This window comes from Mastomys coucha, unplaced genomic scaffold, assembly GCF_008632895.1.
Source record: "Mastomys coucha isolate ucsf_1 unplaced genomic scaffold, UCSF_Mcou_1 pScaffold9, whole genome shotgun sequence".
Taxonomy (NCBI): Eukaryota; Metazoa; Chordata; class Mammalia; order Rodentia; family Muridae; genus Mastomys; species Mastomys coucha.
In genome coordinates, this window is record NW_022196915.1 from 87,002,289 (window position 1) to 87,024,867 (window position 22,579).

The 22,579-nt window shown below is 43.8% G+C and overlaps 1 protein-coding gene across 14 annotated transcripts in view; it reads left to right on the plus strand.

Moving 5' to 3' along the window:
• The first annotated feature begins 4,694 nt into the window (after positions 1-4,694).
• The window catches only part of Lmo7 (LIM domain 7), a 195,364-nt gene continuing 177,479 nt past the window's right edge, over positions 4,695-22,579 (plus strand). For 12 of the 14 annotated variants that reach the window (XM_031363015.1, XM_031363018.1, XM_031363020.1 and 9 more), the window contains exon 1: positions 6,550-6,853. In XM_031363015.1, coding sequence (XP_031218875.1) covers positions 6,785-6,853 — 69 coding nt within the window. In that variant the 5' untranslated portion in view covers positions 6,550-6,784. Of the gene's footprint in view, positions 5,364-5,753; positions 5,921-6,549; positions 6,854-22,579 lie in introns of those variants that run through there. The other 2 variants (XM_031363014.1, XM_031363031.1) reach the window with 2 other exon arrangements.

Consider the following 22,579-nt stretch of genomic DNA (forward strand, 5'->3'; position numbering starts at 1 on the left):
TGTGGTCGTTTGAATAAGGAGAGTCCCCCTCAGTTGGCAGACTGCTTGGGTAGGATTGAGAGGTGTGTCTGTCACTCCGGGGCAGCTTGGAGGTTTTCAAGGACTGGAGCAACTTCCTTTTTGCTCTGCTGCTTGACTTTCCATACGTGATCTCTCCACTGTTCCTCCTGCCACGCCTTTGCTCTGCCTTCATGGACTTAGCCCTCTGAAACTGTAAGCCCAATTAAATGCTTTGTTTGGTAAGTTATACTGTATTGGTCATGGTACTTTATTACAATAGTGGAAAAGTAATCTAATGTGGAAGTCTGAACCAGGAGCCTATTGATCATATAGACAGACTTTTACCATGTATTTTTTTATTTTATTTATTTTTTGAATGGAAGACTTTGGAACTTTAGACTAGAAAAACAGCTGAATGCTAGAAACTGGGATTGATGAGCCATCCTAGCTTAGAAGACAGTACTGAGAGCTATGTAGCCTGCGGAGGTCCTGCTTAGCAGGAAAGGGAAGCAAGGATTTTAATAGTCCAACTACATTACATGTCAACTTTGTGATAGTTTGGCAAGAAATGTGGCTGCTTTTTGCCCTTGTCCTAATAATCTGCCTGAGACTAACATAAAAAGTAATAGATTAATTTTTTTTGACACAGTAGATTTCAAGACAGCCTAATGTTGACTATATTGTGAGCTTATCGGTAATAACTCTTATGCAGGTCTACAATGAAAAAGATAAAATGAGGCAAAAAGAAATGTAAAATGTACAGTTTAAGAAGAAAAGAAGCTCCAAGAAAATAAAAAAAAATGCATGGATATTTAATTGATGGGGATGGTGGGGAAGAATTATGTAAGACCTACATCTTAGCAAAGCTATACTATTTCTGAAATCTAACAATGCTGAGGAGCTGAACTAAAGAAGTAGCAATGGTGGGAAGAACAGAGTCCATCAGAAAAATAAAGAAAACGAGATTAATGGAGGTCAGAATGGGGTAGATTGGAGAGGAGAGATGTCCAGCATGATTTCCCAAATTGTGAGCTCCACACCATTTACCATCAGTGAAGGGAGGAGGACATCAAAGTGCGTGCCATGAGATGCAAAGTCAAGTTTGAATACACATTTGTGTCACACAAGTTTTCTCATTTATAAAACTAAGGTACGGTGCGGGGGGCAGGGTGGGGACCTAGGTATGAGGGTGCACATCTCTAATCCCAGCACCTGTGAGGCAGAGACAGGTGGGGCTCTGAGTCTGCGGCCAGCCTGCTCTTCAAGATGAGTTCCAGGACAGCCAGGACTACCAGGAACAGCCATTGTTTAAATTTTCCCTTTTTTTTTTTTTTTTTACTATGTAGTAAAATTCATCAGTTTCAAAAATATTAACTGTTAGCTGGTCTTGATGGCACATGATTGTAATCATACAATGTGAGAAGCTGAGACAAAAGCAGGAGTTCAAGTCTAGCCTTTGCTACAGAGCAAGTTTAAGGCTAGTCCGGGCTACGTGAGATTCTGTCTCAAGAATGTATTCCTGATTAAATATGCTCCATTCCATTAAGGAAAAATATATACTGTTTTTTCCTCCTAGAAATATATTTAATGAATTTATATATTTGTAACAGGGCCTTGTCCAGTCTGGTCTGGGATTTCTGGCTCAAATAATCCTCCTGCTCTATTCTCTCAAGTAGGTGGGACCCAGGGACATGCACCCTATCTTGCTCTTTGTAGTGTATTTTAAGCCTCTTTCTGCGTCATTATCTGTCTTATGGTTTTAACGATGCCAAGGTATTTCACTCCAGGGAGGAACTCCTATTTACTCTGCCTCCTCAATTAGGGGAGGTCTTGATTTCCTTGGGATTCTGATTTTGTAACCAATCACACTAAGACTCTCAGGGTTGAATCCTCTAGAGAGTGGAACAAATTTTGTGTGTGTGTGTGTGTGTGTGTGTGTGTATTTTAAATGGTGCAAGACAGGAGTAAGGATCAGAGGTGGTGAAAGGAGGAGTGGGGTTGGATGGGTAGCGGAAGCTAAATAGAAGCTTACATAAGAGGAATAAATCAACCAACCCTACAATTCATTGAGAAGAGCAACTAGTTGTGTCCCTCGAAAGGTTGAAAAGGACAGCCAAGGTTTTCTATCTCAAGTCATTCAGTCAAGAGAGGAGACAGCTGCTCTGAGAGGGCATGACCCCAGGTGAGGCTGCTTCTGCAGTAGAGGCCAACCTAGGATGTGTGACAGCTGTGAGCGTCACACATCCTGATGTGTGACCATACTTCCCAGGGTTGGGCTGCAAGTGTTCCTAAAAAGGAAGGTTTGGGCGGGGCATGCCTGCATCCGTTGCAGATGTTCAGTCTGTGTTTCGGCCTTTGCTCGGATCTTTAGGATACGTTCCCTGGAATAGACCATAGTAATGTTAGTTTCATGAGTTTCCAGAAAGAACTCTTTTCACCAGTTAAATGAACATTGCGTTCCATTGCTAATGCACAGAAAATAGGCAACTAAATTGCTTGTCTACTTATTTAAGTTTTCTGAAGCCCAGGTTGGCCTGGGTCTTCCTGCCCTCCTTCCTCAGTCTCCTGAGTGCTGTGACTAAAGGTATGGGCCACATGCCCTCCTCTATGTTTTCTAAATATTGAAAAGTACCCTAACTTTTCTTGGACAATACATTTTCTGATGCTTAACTTTTTAAAATATTTAAACATTTCATCTTATTGTGTGTGTGTACCCCTGGGTGTATGGATATGCACCATATGTATGTAGGATGCTTAACTTTTTATTATGGTTGCATTTGTGTGTGTGCTGTGCACATGTTTTACAGCACACGAGTAAAGGTCAGAGGACACCTTACAAGTATCTCTTTTCTCCTTCTACCGTGTGAGCGTCTGGATCAAATTCAGGCAGTCAGGCTTGGCAACAAGCATCTTTACCTGCTGAGCCACCTCACTGCTCCCAGATTGCCATGGGCCGGCCAGTCTGGGCCTCCATCAACCCGTGGGGGAACAGGGTCCTAGTCAGGTAGACAAGGTGTTGGTGAAGAAATGACAAACAGAAACAGACACAAGGGAGTGCTGTAACTGAATGCAACTTGTACAAAGTAGAAATCAGGCTTATATAGTATACAGAAAACAGGGCAAACTACAGAAGTCACAAAGGCAGGAGATGGCTACATCAAGGTCAGTAAAATCAAACAGCCAGGTGCAAGGCAGAGGAGCAGTGGTGTCTTTCTTCTTGGGCTAGGTTGTCCTGGCAGCCCCAAGATAAACTCTCAGGGTCTGTCTGAGGCAAGTAGCTGAAGGTCTTATTTTAGCATTCCTTGGCTGTAACATAAATAATTGGTGATGGGAGCCCTAAAACTTCTAGCATCTCACTGGCAGTAAAATAGTTTTTCTTTCTGTGTGAGACTTCTCTGATAATAAGTGCCTAACTACTATTTCTGACTCTTGAGATGCCCTGTCTGGTAAGGCAGCTTCTAGTAAAAATTCCCAGCTAATTACAACTAGGAAATCTAATAGGATTATTGAAGCACTGTGAAAGCCAGGAAATAATGTTCAATCTCAGTGTTAGCTATAACAAAATATTTCTTAGGGCACCTTTATGCCTGAATAAAGAAAGCACGCAGATCTCTCCACAGACTTAGCAGAGATCAATCTGGAACACGTCTGAGTTAGGAGATACCCACAACTGACTGAAATCCCCAGGAGACAAACTCCCTTTGGAGTCATAATGCCTCTTGTCCATGATCAGGTTTTAACCCTGAAACTGTAGACCTACTGGGGTAGACAAGTGCGTGTAGCACCAGATGTTTAATTTCCATGGAATAATGAAGCAAAGAATTCTGCTTATGTGCTCTGAGTTGTGAACCTGCTGCAGTAACTCCTTAAGCTGAGCAGTGGCTGGTGGCCAAGTTGACTTTAAACCATTTTCAAGGTTCTATACTTCCTGCACTATCTCCATTTTACCAAGTAAATGGCATTCCCATTCGGGAGGAAAAAATCTGTATGTGAAAGCAAACACACACACTCACACACAGAGTGTGCCCAAGAGAAAACAGTCCCTCTTTTGTGGCAAATATACTCGAGAGCTTTTCCAACCACCATCGTATGTAATTATTATAAGACAATCTTTTCGAGAAGTTGCTTTCTCCACTCTTCTCAGACGATGAAACTGGAGATCTGGTAACTGGTAAATTAAGTCGTTCAGGTTCCCAGGCCTGTACACTTCACATCTTGGGCAGCTGTCTCCACAGTGAAACATCAGGCTCCGCAGCATGCAATAGTTACTTACAGCATGGTGTGAGAAAACTGCCATGACTAAAGCAACTCATGGAAGAGTTTATTCTGCATTAGGGAATTTCCAGTCACACCCAGAAAACAAAGAGAGCAAGCTGGAAGCAAGGTGAAGCTGTAAACACCCAACGGCAGTTCCCAGTGACTACTTCCCCAGCAAGCTTGCACCTCCGGAACCTCTCCAAACAGCTGGGGACCAAGTGTTCAAGGACTTGAGTCTAGAGTGGGCATTTCTCATTCAAACCATCTTCACCACAGGAGGTGCGTCCGCTAGCATGTGCTTAGATAGTGATCCTAAGAATCTCCTTGCACTACACTGGTTATATAGAAACTCTGGTGTTTCTGTGTATTTCAGTATGATATTTTGTGTTTTTATCAGGGTGGTGGCTCACACTTGTAATTTCAGCACTGGAGTGGCCAACCAAGGTAGGGGGATTGGCATTTATTCCGAGGCCCTTATAGGCAACACTAATGAGGGCTTGTCTCAAAACATCAACCCATCTCGCTCCTTTAAATGAAGCTGTTTAGCATTATACTAAGTTTTTACTTCATGCTCACTAAAGACAGAGCAGTTCTGCGATAGAGAAAAGGAGAGAAACATCTTCCTGTTTTCTTTAACCATCCCACTCTCTTCTTGGATTTGGCCTAATAAGAGTGTAGGCAGCAGGCAGAGATGGTCCAGTCAATGGCCTCCCGCCATAGCAAGAACAATCCCTGATGCTTGTCAGCCAGCTCTTCTAAACAGACCCAGTGATTACAGCCGGTGCCAATAAAAAAGGACTGAACAAAACTAAGGCTTCGGGATAAACAGAAACCATCACCCCGATCCAGATGGTCTTCATTCGTAAGAGCAAATGGGTTCCAATCCAGCCTTTAGATCTAACGTCCAGGAGGCAGGAAGTACCGAGAGAGAAATATGTTGAAGACACCACAAAGAAGCCATAAGACAAATCCAGAAGGCAGCCTGTTTCTTTCAACACACAATGCCATTCCAAAAAAGGAAGAAGGGGCTTCAGAAGGAGGCCCTTCTAGGGTAAAAAATCTGCAATCAAATGGAATGCAGATTCTCTGATTGCCTCTAGATCTAGGTAAGTCAGCTGCAAGCGACTGTTTTGGCATGATGGGGAAATCTGAGCCTGGGTTGATTATGAATTAGCAATTTTATTGGCTTTACTTAGTTACACGTGAAAATGTCTATAATAATGCAGGATAGTGTTCTTCAAAGACGAACTGTATCCTGGAATATTTAGGGGTGAAATGTATCTGACTTTAAACTTCTCTTTAGTGAGATAACTTCAGGTGCTAATAATGATCGTTAAGCACAGAAGCTAGGCTCTGCCTTACATCTGAAAAATTTTTTTTTTAATCACACACACATAAAGTCAACAACCAATCAGGGAAAAAAAAGAAAAAAAAAAAAAAGAATGAAAGGTTGCTTCTCCTCCAGAAAAGAAGGCTGATTTTATCTTCTTCCCTAGGTGAAGTTCTGGGTACCCTGGTTGGAGCCCGGAGAGAGTCCCCAGAGTCGCCTTGGAGAGGTCACAGTCATTGGACCACCTGTGCACCATGCCGGCCTGGCCCCGAGCACCTACTCAGGTCCTCTGCTCACACTGAATAACGTGTCACCGTTGCCACACCACGAAGGGTACTGGTTTTGACTCTCCGGGGCAGGGTGGGTCAATGTCCAGAACTGGGCCAAGCAGGCTGGCGAGGTGGGAGAAAAGCCAAGTTCTTTCGGTTCACCGAACCCCTTGTGGCGAGAGGGGAAATGAAGCCTCGGGTCTTCCCAACCGACCCACCTGTGATCGGGGAGGAGCTACGCCAGCACAGACTAGGGGACCAGCCGCCAGTGCCCAGGCCGGTCCCCTCACCTGCGGCCGGAAGCCGGGGCGGTGACGGGGACCGCGCAGCATCTGAGACGGGTCAGCGGGCTCCGTGGAGCCGGAGGGTAGTGGCGGGGAGGCCTGGCGGCTCCGCGTCCCCGCGGGGGAAGTTTCTTGGCCCGGAAAGGTGCAATTGTGTGCAGCTATTCCTGGTATGTCAGGCCGCAGGCAGAAGGGGCGCCGCCTCCCGAGAGCCCCGGACAGGGAAGGCGGGGGAGAGGCGGGAAGGATGCGGGCTGGGGCGCATCTCCCCGCCCAGATAATTCTGACCAGAGAAGTGGCTGCAAGGACCCTGGCGAGGGGCAAGGACGGAAGCCGGGACCGGCCCGTAGGGGGTGGGCCGGGGCGGGGCTACTGTCGAGGGCGGTGACAGCGCTTGCGACTTTTGAAGTTCCCAGGAGTCCCGGCTCCCTCTGCACACCGCTTCCAGTGGCCTCTTCACCTCCTCCTGCTCCAGTCAGGCTGGACTTGAGCCGATTTCTGGAGTATCGAGACAGCAACTCCTGCAAGTTCTACTAGGTTCTTGAACTTAAACTGCACCTCGCTACGAAAGGCGGGGGACGCGTGGGAGCTCTGGGTCCCGGCGCGCACCCACTGAGCTGCTTTCTCCTTCTCTTGCCCTAGTCATGGAAGGGATGGAGGACGCCGAGGCCGATTGCTCGGTTGCCTTCGCGGAGGCTCAGAGATGGGTGGAGGTGAGTGTCTTTTACAGTTCTTTGCAGATGAATTTGCGCTTCCCGTGCCGGAGTCTTCTTGGGTCTCCAGCCAATCTGAGCTTAAGTCCGGTGACCTAGGCTGAGTAAAGAGGCAGTTTTGGGTACAGTGCAAAATTTCCCTTTCTAGTCTCCTTATGCCTAGCCCTCCTCAGACGAATTTCTTGCAGATCTCCCAGCGCCCGTCCACTAGGTTTGGGTACTGCACTTCCCAATAAGCGGGACACAGAGCTAGGCTGGGGACGTTGGGCGCATTTCTTTGGGATGCAGATGCCTGCACCTGGATAACCATTGTATTCAGTATGCAGTGTGAACCAGAGTTGGGGGCTGCCATCTCTCCCCCTCTCTTCCTCTCAGGTTGAGAAACTAAAATATCCTAGCCTCCTTTATGGACGGCTTGTTATTCTTCCAGCTGTGCCTCACTGACAAGATCTTCTGTTCCTTTTGTTCTCCTTTCTTTTTTTCTTTTCTTTTTTGTTTTGTTTTTGTTTGTTTTTGGTTTTTGGTTTTTGGTTTTCCGAGACAGGGTTACTCTGTGTAGCCCTGGCTGTCCTGGAACTCACTCTGTAGACCAGGCTGGCCTCTAACTCAGAAATCACCTGCCTCTGCCTCCCAAGTGCTGGGATTAAAGGCGTGAGACACCGCTGCCAGGCTCCTTTTATTCTCATGAAGGAGAGATAGTCTCTACATGGTCGCCTTCGGACTAGCCTGTTTTATTCCGTTGTTGACCACCTGGGAGGTAGGGTGTGCACGTGTGTGCTTGTGATTGAACTCAAGGCACCCCACCCCTGGGCTCTAGTATCGAGTTACAACTCTAAACTCATGAGGTGACTTTCCAGATGGGTCAAAAGAATACTTCCCAAAGTGGGATTCAGAATAACTGCTCGTTACAAAATTGTTGCCCACACCAGCATTGATGTCATTTTGGAGTTATTGGTGCCACATGCTGCTTTATCCAACAGCTAGGAATTTAATTCAGGGCCTGGGGCATGCTAGATAAGAGCAAGCTACTCCTGAATCACACCTGCAGCCCCTCAGTATATCTAAAAATTCAAATTAGGCTACCAAGAATATAAGGGAAGCTATTTTTTTTTAAGTCATTTTATTTTATGTTTTAAAGAAACACATGTACGGTTTCACTAGCTTGAGGACCCGAATTTGGGTCCTAGCACCCTTGGAAAAAAAGCCACTACAAATCCAGGACAGGCAGGGCTGCTGAGGCAGAAATATCCAGTGTGACTTAGCCAAAATGGTGGCATCCAAGTATACACCTCCACCCCCATCGGAATCCACATTCACATACATACCTACAAACACACACACACACACACACACACACACACACACGCACACATTTTAAAAACATGTACTTATGAGGAAAAAATATAAATAATAAATGTTAAATGTTACACTTCTGTTTAGTATGAGGCTATGCGATGTTGGTGACTTCACTTTGTAGACTGTAGAAATGTCCCAGAGGCTCACTTTTGGTGCTTTTCTAGGCTGAAATCTTGAGCTGTGCCAAGGTGACTTGGAGCGATGGGAAGGAGCGTCTAGAAGGCTGGGAGAAGTTACAAACACTGTATTCAGAATGGAAATGAGAGTGGAAAAAGCCCAGCAAGGGAGTTAAGAGAAATAACTTTGTTCATTCATAAACCTGGAAAAGCCAAGGCTTCACCTGTGATTTTCCACTAGTGGTTTTTGCTCTGTATGATTTCAGAAAGCAAGCTGGACTCCCCATTCGCTTTTTTCATTTGAGTGTGGGGGATGGAAGGGCTGTGGGTGGGGTGGGGTTCCATTCACACCCAGCTTCTGGGTGGCATTGGCACTTTGGGGTCATTCACAGCTCCTGGGTGGTGTTGGTGTTTGTAAGGCTTATGCTTGTTTCTGAAACTGTGCGTATCATTCTTTTCATACCCGGTGGTTAGTATCTGGATCTTAAGAAAGTCAGTGCTACTTGTATGTCTTAGCATGCTTACAGTTGTGTAAGAGTTCTGTAAACAATTTGCATACTATGAACTCCTTGCAAGTTTGTTGGTCTAAAATATAATCATTATGTGTGTGCATCTTTGCTCTCGGTCACAGCCTGGGGAAAGGCTTAGCAGCAATGGTTTGACAACTTGATATGTTCCTTATCTATGAAGAATACAGAGTTTCCAAATCGACTGTGAGATCCCTTTAATATAGTTACAGAAATTGAAATTAAATGTTTTTTTTTTTCTGTTTTTTTGAGACAGGGTGTTTCTCTGTGTATCCCTGGCTGTCCTGGAACTCACTCTGTAGAGCAGGCTGACCTCTAACTCAGAAATCCACCTGCCTCTGCCTACCAAGTGCTGGGATTAAAGGCATGCGCCACCATTGCCTGGCAATTAAATTTTTTTACTCCTCACACTAGTTGCACTACTGTTAAGTGTTTTTGAAGATATTTGAATGGGCTTTGTATTCATATTTGTTTATTTATTTTGAGACATGGTAGCCCTAGATATCATGGAACTCATTATGTAGACCAGGCTGGCTTTGAACTCTTGGTTCGCCTGTTCTGGTTCTAGAGTGCTTGGACTAAAGGTGTTCAGCATCATGCCTGGCCTCATATTCTTATTTAAAATTTGTATCGTCTGTTCTTTAGGAGGACTTTGGGCATTTGAAGTCACGCTAGTTGGTTCTCTCCTTAGGGTTTTTTCTTTGTTTGCTTGCTTTGTTTTTTTTTGACTAAGGCACATATTTAAGATATTCCTTTGACCGAAGAAGCAGGGTGTCTGATTTCATTGCCACAGCCTATTGCTTTCGAGAACCCTTAGTCTGAAGATGAAGTGTTAATTTCAGGGTATTTTCTGAAGCATTTTGGACCGTGGATGAGATACTATCATAAGTTCTCTTGTTTGTTAATATTCTCTTCTTTGTTCTTTCTGTGGGTTTTCTTACATGGCTTCTGATTCATTTATCTCATGTATACAGGTAGGTATAGGTGCTATGACATGTACGATTGTATAGAGTATAGCCTGCTGTCTAAATCTTCATCTAAAGTTTTATATGGAACTATATTTTTTTGCTGTATCCCTTTAAGATATTGCAACAGAATGACATCAGATGATTATCTAGGTGGAAATGTTGTTTGGAATATTAATAATGTAGCAGGGCTAGTTTATGATTAAACATTGGTTGAAAACAGAGTGAGCAGTGGTTTGCAGGCAAAGCCCTCCTAGCAAGGTCATGGAGTAGATGATGGAGTGGTTGAAAACACAGCCTAGACTCACTAATTTTAGTTCGCCTCTGCTGTACCTTTTAATTTCCTATACCTAATAGTTTCCTCTGTCTGCTTAGGGACAAACCCTTAACTTAAACAGATAAAGTACTGATGAGATTAAAAACCAGGGATGCTGTTCACAGCTTGATCACTGGTTTCCAGGCTGTGAGTTCTCTTTGCTCTCTAGGTATGCGACTTAAGCAGAGCTGTGTTTATGGCTGGCACTGAGTAGGCTCACTTGATTCACTGCTTCCCTGCTCCCCCACCCTTCCTGCTATCTCTGGGTCTGAGTCTTTCAGTATCACTGTCATCCTGTCAAAGCACCGAAGGGTGCCAGTGTGAGTACATTGCCAAGTCTGGCACCAGAATAAGAGTCCTGGGTCCTTGTTTATTTCCCATTGGTCTGGTCCTCCACTTGTCCTAAGTTTTACCCTTCAAAGATGTTCTGTCATTAGGCCTGTTTGGTTTGCCTCTGTGCTGAAGGAGTTTAGAGATGTAAAGAACCCTGTGGTTTCAAACAATTGTACTTTCTGGGTCCACCCCTGGTATAAGCACAATTCTACCCCTCGTTCTCGCTAAACTGTACCCTTTCTAACCGCGACTGTGGACCTCAGGTCTGTAAGATACTGAATGCTCACTGCACACCAGTGTAGTCTATAGGGCAAAAGAACACTCTTGGATGTGTGCTGTTGCTTTGAATGCAGAGTGACAAATATTCATTTGAAAATGTTTCTAAATTCATTGAACCATATTTGGTGATACATGTAATTTTCTCTTTCTTTTCTCTCTTTTCTTTCCTTCTTTCCTTCTTTCCTTTCCTTCTTTCCTTCTTTCTTTCTTTCTTTCTTCCTTCCTTCCTTCCTTCCTTCCTTTGTTCTTTCCTTCCTCCTCTTCCCCCTCCTCCTCCTCCCCTTCATCCTCTTCCTCCTCCTCCTTCTTCTTCTTGGTTTTTTTGTTTGTTTGTTTGTTTGTTTTTTGTTTTTTGTTTTTTCATGATAGGGTTTCTCCATGCAGCATTCACTGTCCTGGAACTAACTCTGTAGACCAGGCTGGCCCTGAACTCACAGATCCACCTACCGATTTCTGCCTTCCAAGTGCTAGAATTAAAGGCATGCCCCACCACCATCTGGCAATACATGTCATTCAATTGCCAAGTTGAACTGTAAAGTTTTTTGGTATAGTGAACTTAATGAAATATGTAAGTGGAGTATACTTGTAACAAATAGTCAGTCACGAACAGCCTACAGTTCAAATCATGTTCAAATAAGACAATGTCAGGTATAGCCAGTAGAGCTGTAGCTGTTCTTCACTTCGATTTCCTCGGTTATTATTTCCTTTCAGTCTCTATAAATATAAATAAATACTCATGGTTGGTGGAACAGTCCCCACTTCTTTTGATCTATATGGCTGTCTTATTCCTGCACATACATCATGACCAAGAAGCAAGTTGGGGAGGAAAGGATTTACTCAGCTTACTTCCACATTGCTGTTTATCATCAAAGGAAGTCAGGACTGGAACTCAAGCAGGTCAGGAAGCAAGAACTGATGCAGAGGCCATGGAGGGATGTTCCTTACTGGCTTGCTTCCCCTGGCTTGCTCAGCCTGCTCTCTTATAGAACCCAAGACTACCAGCCTAGGGATGGCACCACCCACAAGGGCCCCTCCCTTCTTGATCACTAATTAAGAAAATGCCGTACAGTTGGATCTAATGGTGGCATTTCCTCAACTGAAGCTCCTTTCTCTGTGATAACTTCAGCTTGTGTCAAGTTGACACAAAACCAGCCAGTACAATAGATTACCATAAAAGCCACTTAACTCAACACTCCATTTGTCACTGCTCAGTTAGAGCACCTAAATATGGGACTCAGATCACAACCACCTATAGCTCTAGTCCCAGGGGATCCAGTACACTTTTCTGGCCACCTGTGTGACAATGGATGTGCCTCCCACCCCATGCACACATGCACACACAAACACATGTATACACTTACACACATGTACACACACATTAAAAAGAATGCACACACACATGTACATACATATATACATGCACACACATTAAAAAGAATGCACATACATGCATATACACATATACACATGTACATACACGTTAAAAAGGCACACACTTATACACAGGTGCATACACATACATACATGCACACACATACACATGCATACATTAAAAAGGATGCACACACATACACATGTGCATACACATATTGAAAAGAATGCATACATACATACACATGTATACATATATACACATACATACATTAAAAGAATGCACACATGTATACACACATGCATACTCATGCATATACACAATAAAAAAGAATAAAAAATCATATAGGCAGTTCTTATACTAGCTGTTTTACAGAAACTTTCTCCAAATATAAGCCTGATCTTAATAATTCCTTATTTTCTGGGAAGCCAGATGAAAATGATTTATTTTCATTTATATAAATGTGTTTAGTGAAACAATTTTAAAGACCACAATCCTTACCATATCATTCCTTGTCCTGTGCCATCAGGTCCTGCCCTACTTACTTATTTTTCTGTCATTTTTTCCCCTAACTACTCGTGCAGTTTTCTCCTATCAAGCTCATGGTGTTTGTACAGTTAAAGGAGATATTAACTGAGAAGCATTTGTGCTCCCTAAGAATGGCTGCATCTCCTCCCTATGCATACAGTACAGTCCCTTCCACACTGGCAGCGATGGACCAGCCTGTTACTGAGGAACTCTGTGTTTCTTCCTACTTAGGTTAGATCACCCTTATGTAAAGTCTCTTCAGTTAGACTTTCACTTCTGCCATTTCTTCCTTTTTCTCTTGGAGATCAAGCCCCTCTTCTTACTGTCTGCCATCAGAGACGAAAGTATTCTTCTCTTGAGTATTTGGCATGGTGTCTGGACATGCTTGCCGAGCACAAGCATAATACCAAGGCTACAACTGTAGCAGATTTAAAATGTTGAGCTTTAATGACCAGAACTCACTTCTCCCAGCAGCGAGTTGGGTAGACCTTGTTGCAGTCATTCTGTGAGGACTCACTGTAGGCCTGGATGTCATCTGCATGTGTGTAGGTTGTGGATTCATTCAGTATGGCTTCTTGGCCCAGCCCCTGCTCCTCATCACAGACACATTGGTCTGCTCCCTGTCTTCTGCTTGATGGTTTCTTTCAGAGAGTCTTACACTAAGTCATCCAGGAAACGTGGCCTAGATGCCTACTATATTCCTGGCACTGGCCATTGTGATTATTTCAGTCGATAAGTCTAGTCCCTTCCTGAATCTTTCCAGAGAGGCATGCCATGTGAGACCTGTGCATTAACAGTGTGTCCAGGTCACTGCTGTAAAGCCACTTACACAGTGTGTGATGGCACTAAGGGACAGCCCACGTGGGCCTACTGAGTCTGACAGGGCAGCCTTTGAGACAATCATACACTGGTCTATTGGGCTAGGGCATGGCAGCGTTTAAACACATGAGCTTTGCATGCAATGTAACTTCAAGGCATGGCTTATAGCAGTGCTCTTTCTGAGACAATGTTGTGTATACAATGGAACACATAGATTTTGAGTGCAGACCTGTGGGAGCTCTGTAATGCATCTGGAGCACATCAGTCAATGTGTGGAGTATAGACTTTTCCCACTCAGGAAAGTTCCAGAAACACCCGGCGGGCTCCACCTCTCTGGTGAGCTGTCTTTGGAAGACTTCTAGCTGCATAGATTTCTGTGTTTGAATAGCCAAGAAACTTCTAGTTATATGTTCCCCTCTCCCTCTCCTTTGTTGTATGACATTCTACTCTGTCTTCAACAAAGTATCTGTTTGGCAAATAAAAAAAATTCCCAGAAGCCAGGTGGTGGTGGTGCTGCATGCTTTTAATCCCAGCACTTAGGAGGCAGAGGCAGGCAGATGTCTGTGAGTTTGAGGTCAGCCTGACCTACAGAGTGAATTCCAGGATAACCAAGGTTACACAGAAACCCTGACTCTGGGAAAACAAACAAGTTACAAACAACAAACAAAGTTTCTAGGAAAGAGAGGGGTGGTGCCAGGCCAGGAATTCCTAAAATTCTTTGTTGGGTAGGGAACAGATTCTCAAATAGGAACTAGGGCAGCAATGTAACCAGAATCGCCTGACTAAGGAAGCCTAAGCAACAAGCTCACGTTCTGAGGAAGTGGGAGGGCCCCAGCACATTCGTCCCAGATTCTTCTGTGGGTGGACTAAAATCTACAAGTGGATGTGTTCATAAAGTAATGGAAAGGACAACCTGTACTTTCGATGTAACAACATCAGCTGGAGAGTAGACCCCTTGGGTCAAAAGGTGATTGATGAGCGCCAGCTGGAAGTGAGTTTGCTACCCATGACGGATTCAGATACTTTGGTCAAGGTTAGACGTCAGTGTTGACTCCTTTCCTCTAAGTAAGCAGATGAGTAGATGTCCCTTTTCTCAGAACCTTGGTTATCTTAACCGTTTATGTCATAGTTGACGCCCTGGGTTTTCTCTAGTGAGGAGTGAAGCCAAGACAGGAGAGTTGCCTTATGTCACAACTGGTGAATCACAGCTGGTGGCATTCTTCAGCCTTCATGGTAAAGGAAGGACAGCTTCATGTCTGTGTGCTCCTAAGCCATGTGAGGCATTGTCCTTTCCAGCGTATGCAGCAGGGAGGTTTTAGATCAACTCAGTGAGCTCTGACACTCCTTGCACAGCCTCTTCCCCTGGATACCCAAAGCACGTTCAGACTTGACATGTCAGTGTTGTTGTCTTGCCTTACAAGTTCTGGACAGACAGATCCCAAATGTTTGATGAATGAATGTTTGCGTCCAGTCAGAGGGTGGCTTATTTAATTGTTGTGTTTAGATCTTAAGCCTGTTACCTATCTAGAGTGTGTTGGAGCCTGAAGAAATGATAAATTAGGGCTAGTTGTGCTTACTCTCCAGTTTCCGAAGGTAATTATTGGGTGTGCTTCTGTAAGAGCATGTTTGATGTACTGAAGCTTAATAAGGATAATAGCTGTCATATCTGCAGAACAGCGAACCAGAGTGACTTAGCCAATCGCTCCTTGGCTAAAGAGATGAAGCTAATAGGAAGCCTAGAGATGAATCACAGCAGCCAAACCGACAACCTTCTCAGAGATTATACAATACCACAGACAGCATACCGGGAGACTGGTTCCCATCCCTGGGCACAGCATGTTCAGCCCAGGGCTTAGGTGTCTCTTGATAATGGTACATAGTCCCAGGATGTTATCTTTGTCTTCAAGCACTGTAGAGAAGGGAGAGCTTAGAAAAGTCCTGTCTAGGGTTACTGGGCAGAGTGTGTAAAAGTTTGCTGGTCTCAATGAGGTAGTTTGAGGGCCATCACAGCATACAGCACTAATTGTCACTGGTGGGAACACCTCTGCTTACTTTTGAGTGCAAGTTGTGCACGTGAGTGTAGATGACAGTGGAGACCAGAAGGGAGCACCAGGTCTGGAGTTGGAGGGAGTTGTGAGCAGATCACATGGATGCTCGCCACTGCACTATGGTCTTTTGCAGGACCAGTACTCATTCTTAAGTGCTGAGCCATCTCTCCAGCCCAAAAGGAGAATGTGCAACTATCTATCTATCTTATCTATCTATCTTATCTATCTATCTTATCTATCTATCTATCTATCTATCTATCTATCTATCTATCTATCTATCTATCTATCTACCTAGCTACCTACCTACCTATCTTCTTCTTTGACAGTTTTCTATATGCATCTAATGCATTTTGGTTGTTACCCTCTTAATCCTCTCACCCTTTTCCCGCCACTGAAATGCTCCTTCCCAGCAAGTACTCACCTATTTTTAATGTCTTTAAAAAGCCCAGATACTTGTTTATTGGTTTTATGTATATATGCATGCATGTGCATTTGTGTGCATGTGTGTTTGTGTATGAGGTCTGTGTGGGTTCCTGTGTGTATATGTGTGCACATGTGTGCTAGTGTGTGTTTTCACATGTGTACATGTGTGTGAGTGTGTATGTGTATGTGTGCATGTGTCCATGTGCATATATATGTGCATGCATTTGGGTGTATGTGTGTGTGTTAGCATGTGCTTCTGTGTGCATGTGCGAATGTGTCTGGATGTGCATGTGGAAGTCAGATTTCAGGAGACAGTTCTCTTTGACAGGTGGGTTCTAGGGATTGAGCTCACGTTGTCAGGCTTAGTGGCAGGTAGCTCTACCTGTTAAATAATCTGGTTCATCCTTATGTGTGTGTGTGTGTGTGTGTGTGTGTGTGTGTGTGTGTATGAGAGAAAGAGAGAGACAGACAGAGACAGAGACAGGGGAGAGACAGAGAGAAATTCTGGGATCATTTTTATATGGTGACGTTGAGCTAGAGTATGATATTAAGTCATATCTAATATATCTGATATGAAATCTCTTGAAAGTGTTGGCATATAACCTACATTTGCGCATCTTATATGTTGGTAGTTGATCATACTTCAAATTATACAACTGCTTCCAACCTCATAGTAAACTTTGGCTTTGTCATATTTTTTCTCATGAGAGCTTAAAGTTTTATTTCATATAAAAAAGAAGAAAAAGAAATCAAAAAGAGTAGACCCGGCGTCTTTACTTTTTGACTTGGTGTCTGATCAATTTCTTGATGGGGAGAAACTTGTCAGCTGATGGACAGCATCCATCAGGCTTCATTCACACTGGGCAAGCACCTGCCCTCTGTGCCTGCTACAGCCCAACTCTAATTCCCAGCTTCGAAAGCAGGGCCTCCAGGACCCCACATGATCCATTCACTTCCTCCTGCCTCACTTAATCCTTCCAGAAAGCAGGGGCTCCAGGGCCCCCCATGATCCATTCACTTCCTCCTGCCTCACTCAATCCTTCCAACCTCCTCCAGAGTTTCTTCCTACTCTTTCTCAAGTGTGCAAAGAAGGCTGTTAGCTTAGGGTCTGTTTCTTCCGGAGGACACCTGCCTCTCTCGGTGAATGTTACGTTCTCATATCTTTCCCTCACTCCATGCTGGTATGTTCATGACTCTCACCAGGACTTGGTTTTGTACTTTATATTGTATTATTCTCTAGAACATTAATGTCTTATGTATAAGGACTCATTTCTCTTTCAAGTTCCAAATAGTGCTAGGTATTTAATATGTACTCCGTAAGTATTTTCTGGGCAAGCAAGTAGATTAAAGAATGCATGTCTTTTAATGTTTAATACTTAAATCTTTTTAGCCTGTGATGTAACTGACTTCTTGGCTCGGCTTCACTCAACAGGAGAAGTTAACTTTGTCATGTTGGGATTTAGTTTTTTTTTTTTCTTCTCAGCTCAAGATTGAGCAAGTTCTAGGTGTGCTTGTTAGAAAGCAAGTTCAAACCATGAAAAATTGACTCCGCTCAGTCGATTCTAAACATGTCCCCAAAGGCACAGTAAGGAAAACACTGAAGAAAATGTGCAGGGTGAAGGCGAGTCTTCTTGGCCGACACCCTATGCTGGTGACAGACCATCACCACGAGACCGTGGGAATCTATGCAAAAGCTCTCACTGATTCCAGGTTTCGTGATGGCAGCCTGTTTTAGTTACTTTTCTATTGCCGAAAACAGACACATCACCATATGCAACTTATAGGAGAAAGTTTACTGGGGCTTACAGTTCAGAGGGTGAGTCCATCGGCAGCAGGCAGGCAAGCGTGGTACTGGTGAAGCAGTACCCTTACATCCTTATCCACAAGTAGAAGGCAGAGTAGAAAAAGCTAACTGGGAATGACCTGGGTCCTCCCCACCCACCCCGCCCCCAGATACGTCTCTAACAAGGCCATACCTTCTAATCCTTACCAAACAGTTTCTCCAACTGTGGACTAACTATTCAAAATATATTAGCCTATTGGGGACCATTATTCCAACCACCACACCGAGGGGCAGAAGGTGCCTTCACCGTATCTAGAGATAAAAGAAATGATACCCTTCTTGGTGATGCATGCCTGCAATCCCAGTCATCGGGAAGTAGAGACAGAAAGATTGCAAGTTCAGTGCTACCTCGGGCCGCGCACCTCAAGATTCCTTTTGGAAAGGTAGATAATAACGAGAGTGGCAAACGGTCTCCCTCCTGTTCCAATGCACACACCACGACTCCCTGCGTTTTGGTAGTGCTACACTTTATATGCATTTTAGAGGAATTGTGTTCTGAAAGACTGCATACAACCAAGCCTGGCAGATTTCAAAGGAGCTTTGTTCAGGAGTAAAGGGAAGGGAAATCTGGATAAAGATTCTTGTGTGAGTCTGCGTTGGTACACACTGACTCTCATCTTGCCTTTTTGTTATTCTTCCAAACTGTGACATAAATGAAAGGGTGCTTGCTGTCACTATAGCTTCTTTTTAAATAGGCGAGGAGAGGAGAGAGGCTCAGAGATCCTGAGCTTCTTTTCCAAAAACCTCATATAGCACATGCTGAAAGAATTGGGCTCTCAGCTGATAGAAGCCGTATTTGACTTTAGCTTCACCTACTAGAAAGTTCGAGGCTCTTGTCTATTTTGTTATTCTGCATTTTCTCCTCTTCTCTTGCCCACCTGCTTTCTGGTGTCTTTGGTAGCAGCACCTGCAGTGTTGGCATGCACACATCCTGCCATGTTATTGACTGCTCCTGTATGTGTCACTATCTTGATTAATTATTTTATTTCTCAACTGGAGCTTAATTTAACAACAGGAAAACACTTCATTTGTGGATATGAATATGTAGATCAGTTGGTAGCATGCTTGCCCAGCACACCTGTCCCCAGAGTGAGGAAAACTGCCCTCGGGAGGCGGAAGCAGAAGGTCAAAGGTTCAAGGTCATCCTATGACTCTGTTGCTTCTGGGGGTGAATTGGAATATCATGGCAGGAGTCATGTAGCAGAGCAGAGCAGCTTGAATGGGACACTTATTATAAGACACACACCTCAAGGGAACCCTACACCCCCAGCTTACCTCTTCCAGTCACGGCCTTAAGGTGTCCAAAACTTTCCCTAAATAGTGTCTCCAGGTGGGCACCAAGCCTTGAACAATGAATCAAAGGGACGATTCTTTTTAAAAACTTCTATTTAATTTTATTTTTAAATCTGTATTGGTGTGAGTGTGTCAGATCCCCTGGAACTGGGGTTGTGAGCTGCCATAGGGGTGAAGGAAAATGCTGAGATTGCAGGTTGCTGCCATGCCTGTCTGACTTTGATGTGGGTTCTGGGGATATGAACTCTGGTCCTCACAGCAAACATTTTATCTACTGATGTCTCCTCAGTCCAGTTTCTTAAAACTGCAATAGAATATCCATCTACCTTAAGGATTTAAAGGACAAACTGTGCAAGAGCACTGCAGATGGATGTTGCTTTTGATTCTTTCTCTGCCTCCCCATCCTGACTAGCCATTCATTCTGAAGTGGTCTGTCTACTACCAGCTCTTTCTTGCTGCATGGTCTACTACCAGTTCTTTCTTGCTGCGTTTACTCACTCCTCGTGCTACTGTTACGAGACACATGACCAAAGCCACTTAAGGAATTGCTCATTTTTGGCTACAGTGTGCCATGGTGGTATCATTGTGAGGTAGGTAGCTGGTTGCATTTCTTCTACAACCGGGAAGCAGAGAAAGATGAATGCTGGTGTTCGCCTCACTTTCTGCTTTCATAGAATCTTGGGTCCTGTGAATATTACTGCCCACGTTCAGAACGGTCTTTTTCCTTCTTTTCCTCCTTCTCTTCTTCATCCTTTTCATTCTTCATCATTTTGTTAAAAGACTTATTTATTTTTTATATTTATTTATTTATTTATTTATTTATTTATTTATATTTATATAAAGACACTGTAGCTGTCTTCAGACATACTAGAAGAGTGCATTGGATCTCATTATAGGTGGTTGTGAGCCACCATGTGGTTGCTGGGACTTGAACTCAGGACCTCTGGAAGAGCAGTCAGTGCTCTTAACTGCTGAGCCATCTCTCCAGCCCTCTTCTTCATTTTTAAAGATTTATTTAATTATGATGTATATAGTGTTCTGCCTACATGCATGCCTGTACACCAGAAGAGGGCACCAGATTTCATTATAGGTGGTTAGAAGCTACCATGTGGTTGCTAGGAATTAAACTCAGTGCAGCCAGTGCACTTAACCTCTCAGGCATCTCTCCAGCCTCCTCCTCCTTCTCTTCTTCCTTCTCCTCTTCCTCCCCTTTCTTTGGTTTTACAAGACATGGTTCCTCTGGTTAGTCCTGGCTGTCCTGGAACTCATGTAGACCAGGTTGCACCTCCCATACACACACATATACCTGGCCTCCCTTTTAAAGGTTTAACTCTTTCTGGACACACCTAGACACATATTTTAATGATGATTTAAATCTAGACAAATTGAGAGTTAAGATGAATGTTAACAAGCTTGGAGAGAATTGGGTTTGATCCCAGCCCAAATGGTGGCTCACAACCGTAGGTGACCAGAGTTGCAAGAGATCTCAGGCCCTTCTTCTAGCCTCCTTTTGTGCTGTAGGTGCGTGGTGCACAGACATACATGCAGCCCAAATACTCATAAACACAAATAAAAATCAATAAATCTGAAAAAAGTTTTAAAAATGATTCCTAACACACATTAACTGACTTATATAAAAAAATGTCAGGCTAGTTAGCTTACGGGGGACTGTTTATAGTGGAGGAAATCAATTCCACATTTATCTTTCTGGAAATGCTTTTATATGTTCTTATATTCAGTGTTCCTTTCTTCTTAACTGGCATCAAGTATGATGAACTGGGTGTATGCATTCATGCATTAAATTTTTTTTTCAAATACATTATTTTGAATGTCTTTCTACAGGCATTTATATGTCTGTCTCAGCTATTCTTTGTTTTGTTTTTTTTCTTATGTGCCTTTTTCTTCCTCTAAGTTACCTCTTATGTGCATGCATGTTTGAGACACTCATCCTGTTAATTTACCTCATCTGCTGTATTCAGTCTGGAAAAGACAGTTGCCAGTTCTTTTCCAAGAAGGACGCTTTATGATGTTCTTCTAAAAATGAGCCGGTTTAGAAAAGAAGACACTTTTATAGTTCCTGAAGAAAGGGAAGTGCATTTTTAGGTATTTTATTCAAAGGAGAAAGTTTATACAACTGTCTGTTTTTAAGCCAATCTGCAGACATTTTTAGACTTGGAAAGTGCTCGTCAGACCTGAAAGGTACAACTTGCCAAGTAGCTGATACTCTTGAAATGTGGACTTCGGTCTGGTAGAAGAATGTGGTTGACAGCCACACTGCCATTTACAGTAATCCTCTTTATGTAAGGAAATGACTCCTCTTGGCTTAATAATTTCCAGATGTTCTTCTGGCTCTTCCATGATTGCCAAGTCCCTTCAAATTCAGGTTTCCATATCCAGTTTACTAACGGCAACCCTTGCTTCTTAGGATGCCCAGTGTGATGTTAAAGTACTTTGTAAAGCTAAGCACTTTTGGGGAAACTTGCAGCTTAGGTGGGCTGTTGGGGGGGCACAAACTTAAGATGTGGTGAGTGTCTCAGCATTTGGCCTGTGACTAAAAGCTTGTCAAGCATCTCTTGCTTGGGGCATGTCCAGGCCTTCAAGGGCCCCGACTTGAAGGACCATGAGGAAATCTTGCCAGTACCATAAAGAACGTTCCCCAAAGCCCCTGCGATTTGTCAGGGAATCAGGAATGCTTCTAGTTGGATGTGTTCCTGCTTTTCATAAGGTGTTTCCATTGTCAGGGGCTTGATAACATCAGGTAGACAATGCGCATCTCTCACGCCATTTTTCAAAGTTTCCATTTCCTAGCCTTTTCCTTTGTTATGATTGCCATTCCAGTAGTAGTAGCGTCCAGTGATTTCTATACCATTTCCGCCATTTCTGCATTATCTGTTGTACTTAGCTGTGTTGTTTTCATTTTCCTTTCAACCTTGGCCTCTAACTTGCAAGCCTCTTTGCCAGTAAGTTTTGTCCCGTGTCTTGTCTTCCGTGTAGCCAGCTAAGCTCTAGAAGGACCAGCTTGGTCTCTGCATTTGAGTCTTTCCTGGAAGCACTTGCATTCCCAACCTCGGTAGGATCAGCTCTCCTGATCTATAGTACAAACGCCATTCCGCCCAGCCAGTCCCTCTGCTTCATCCACTGTCTGTCTACTAGAAGTCTCTACACTGTGTTCTCCTTTCTGAGACTCGTTGTCCTTGTGTGCCAAAAAGTTCCGGTGCTGTTGTTTTGGTCTTGAGGACCAATGAAGAGAAGTGTGCAGGGGTCAGTAGTGATAATTTGGAAGCAGAAGTTAATGTGTGTGTGTGTATATGTGCGTGCGTGCGTGCGTGCGTGCGTGCACGCGTGCTCAAGTGCAAGTGTGCAACCCCCCCCCCCCCATGAACACATGTGCTGATGACGGAACCCAGCACATACTGTCCTGCTGAGGACAATTCCTTAGCTCAGGAATTGGTCTTGTCAAACCTTTGGGTGTTTGTGTGTGGTGAAGTGATCCTTCAAAAAAAAAAAA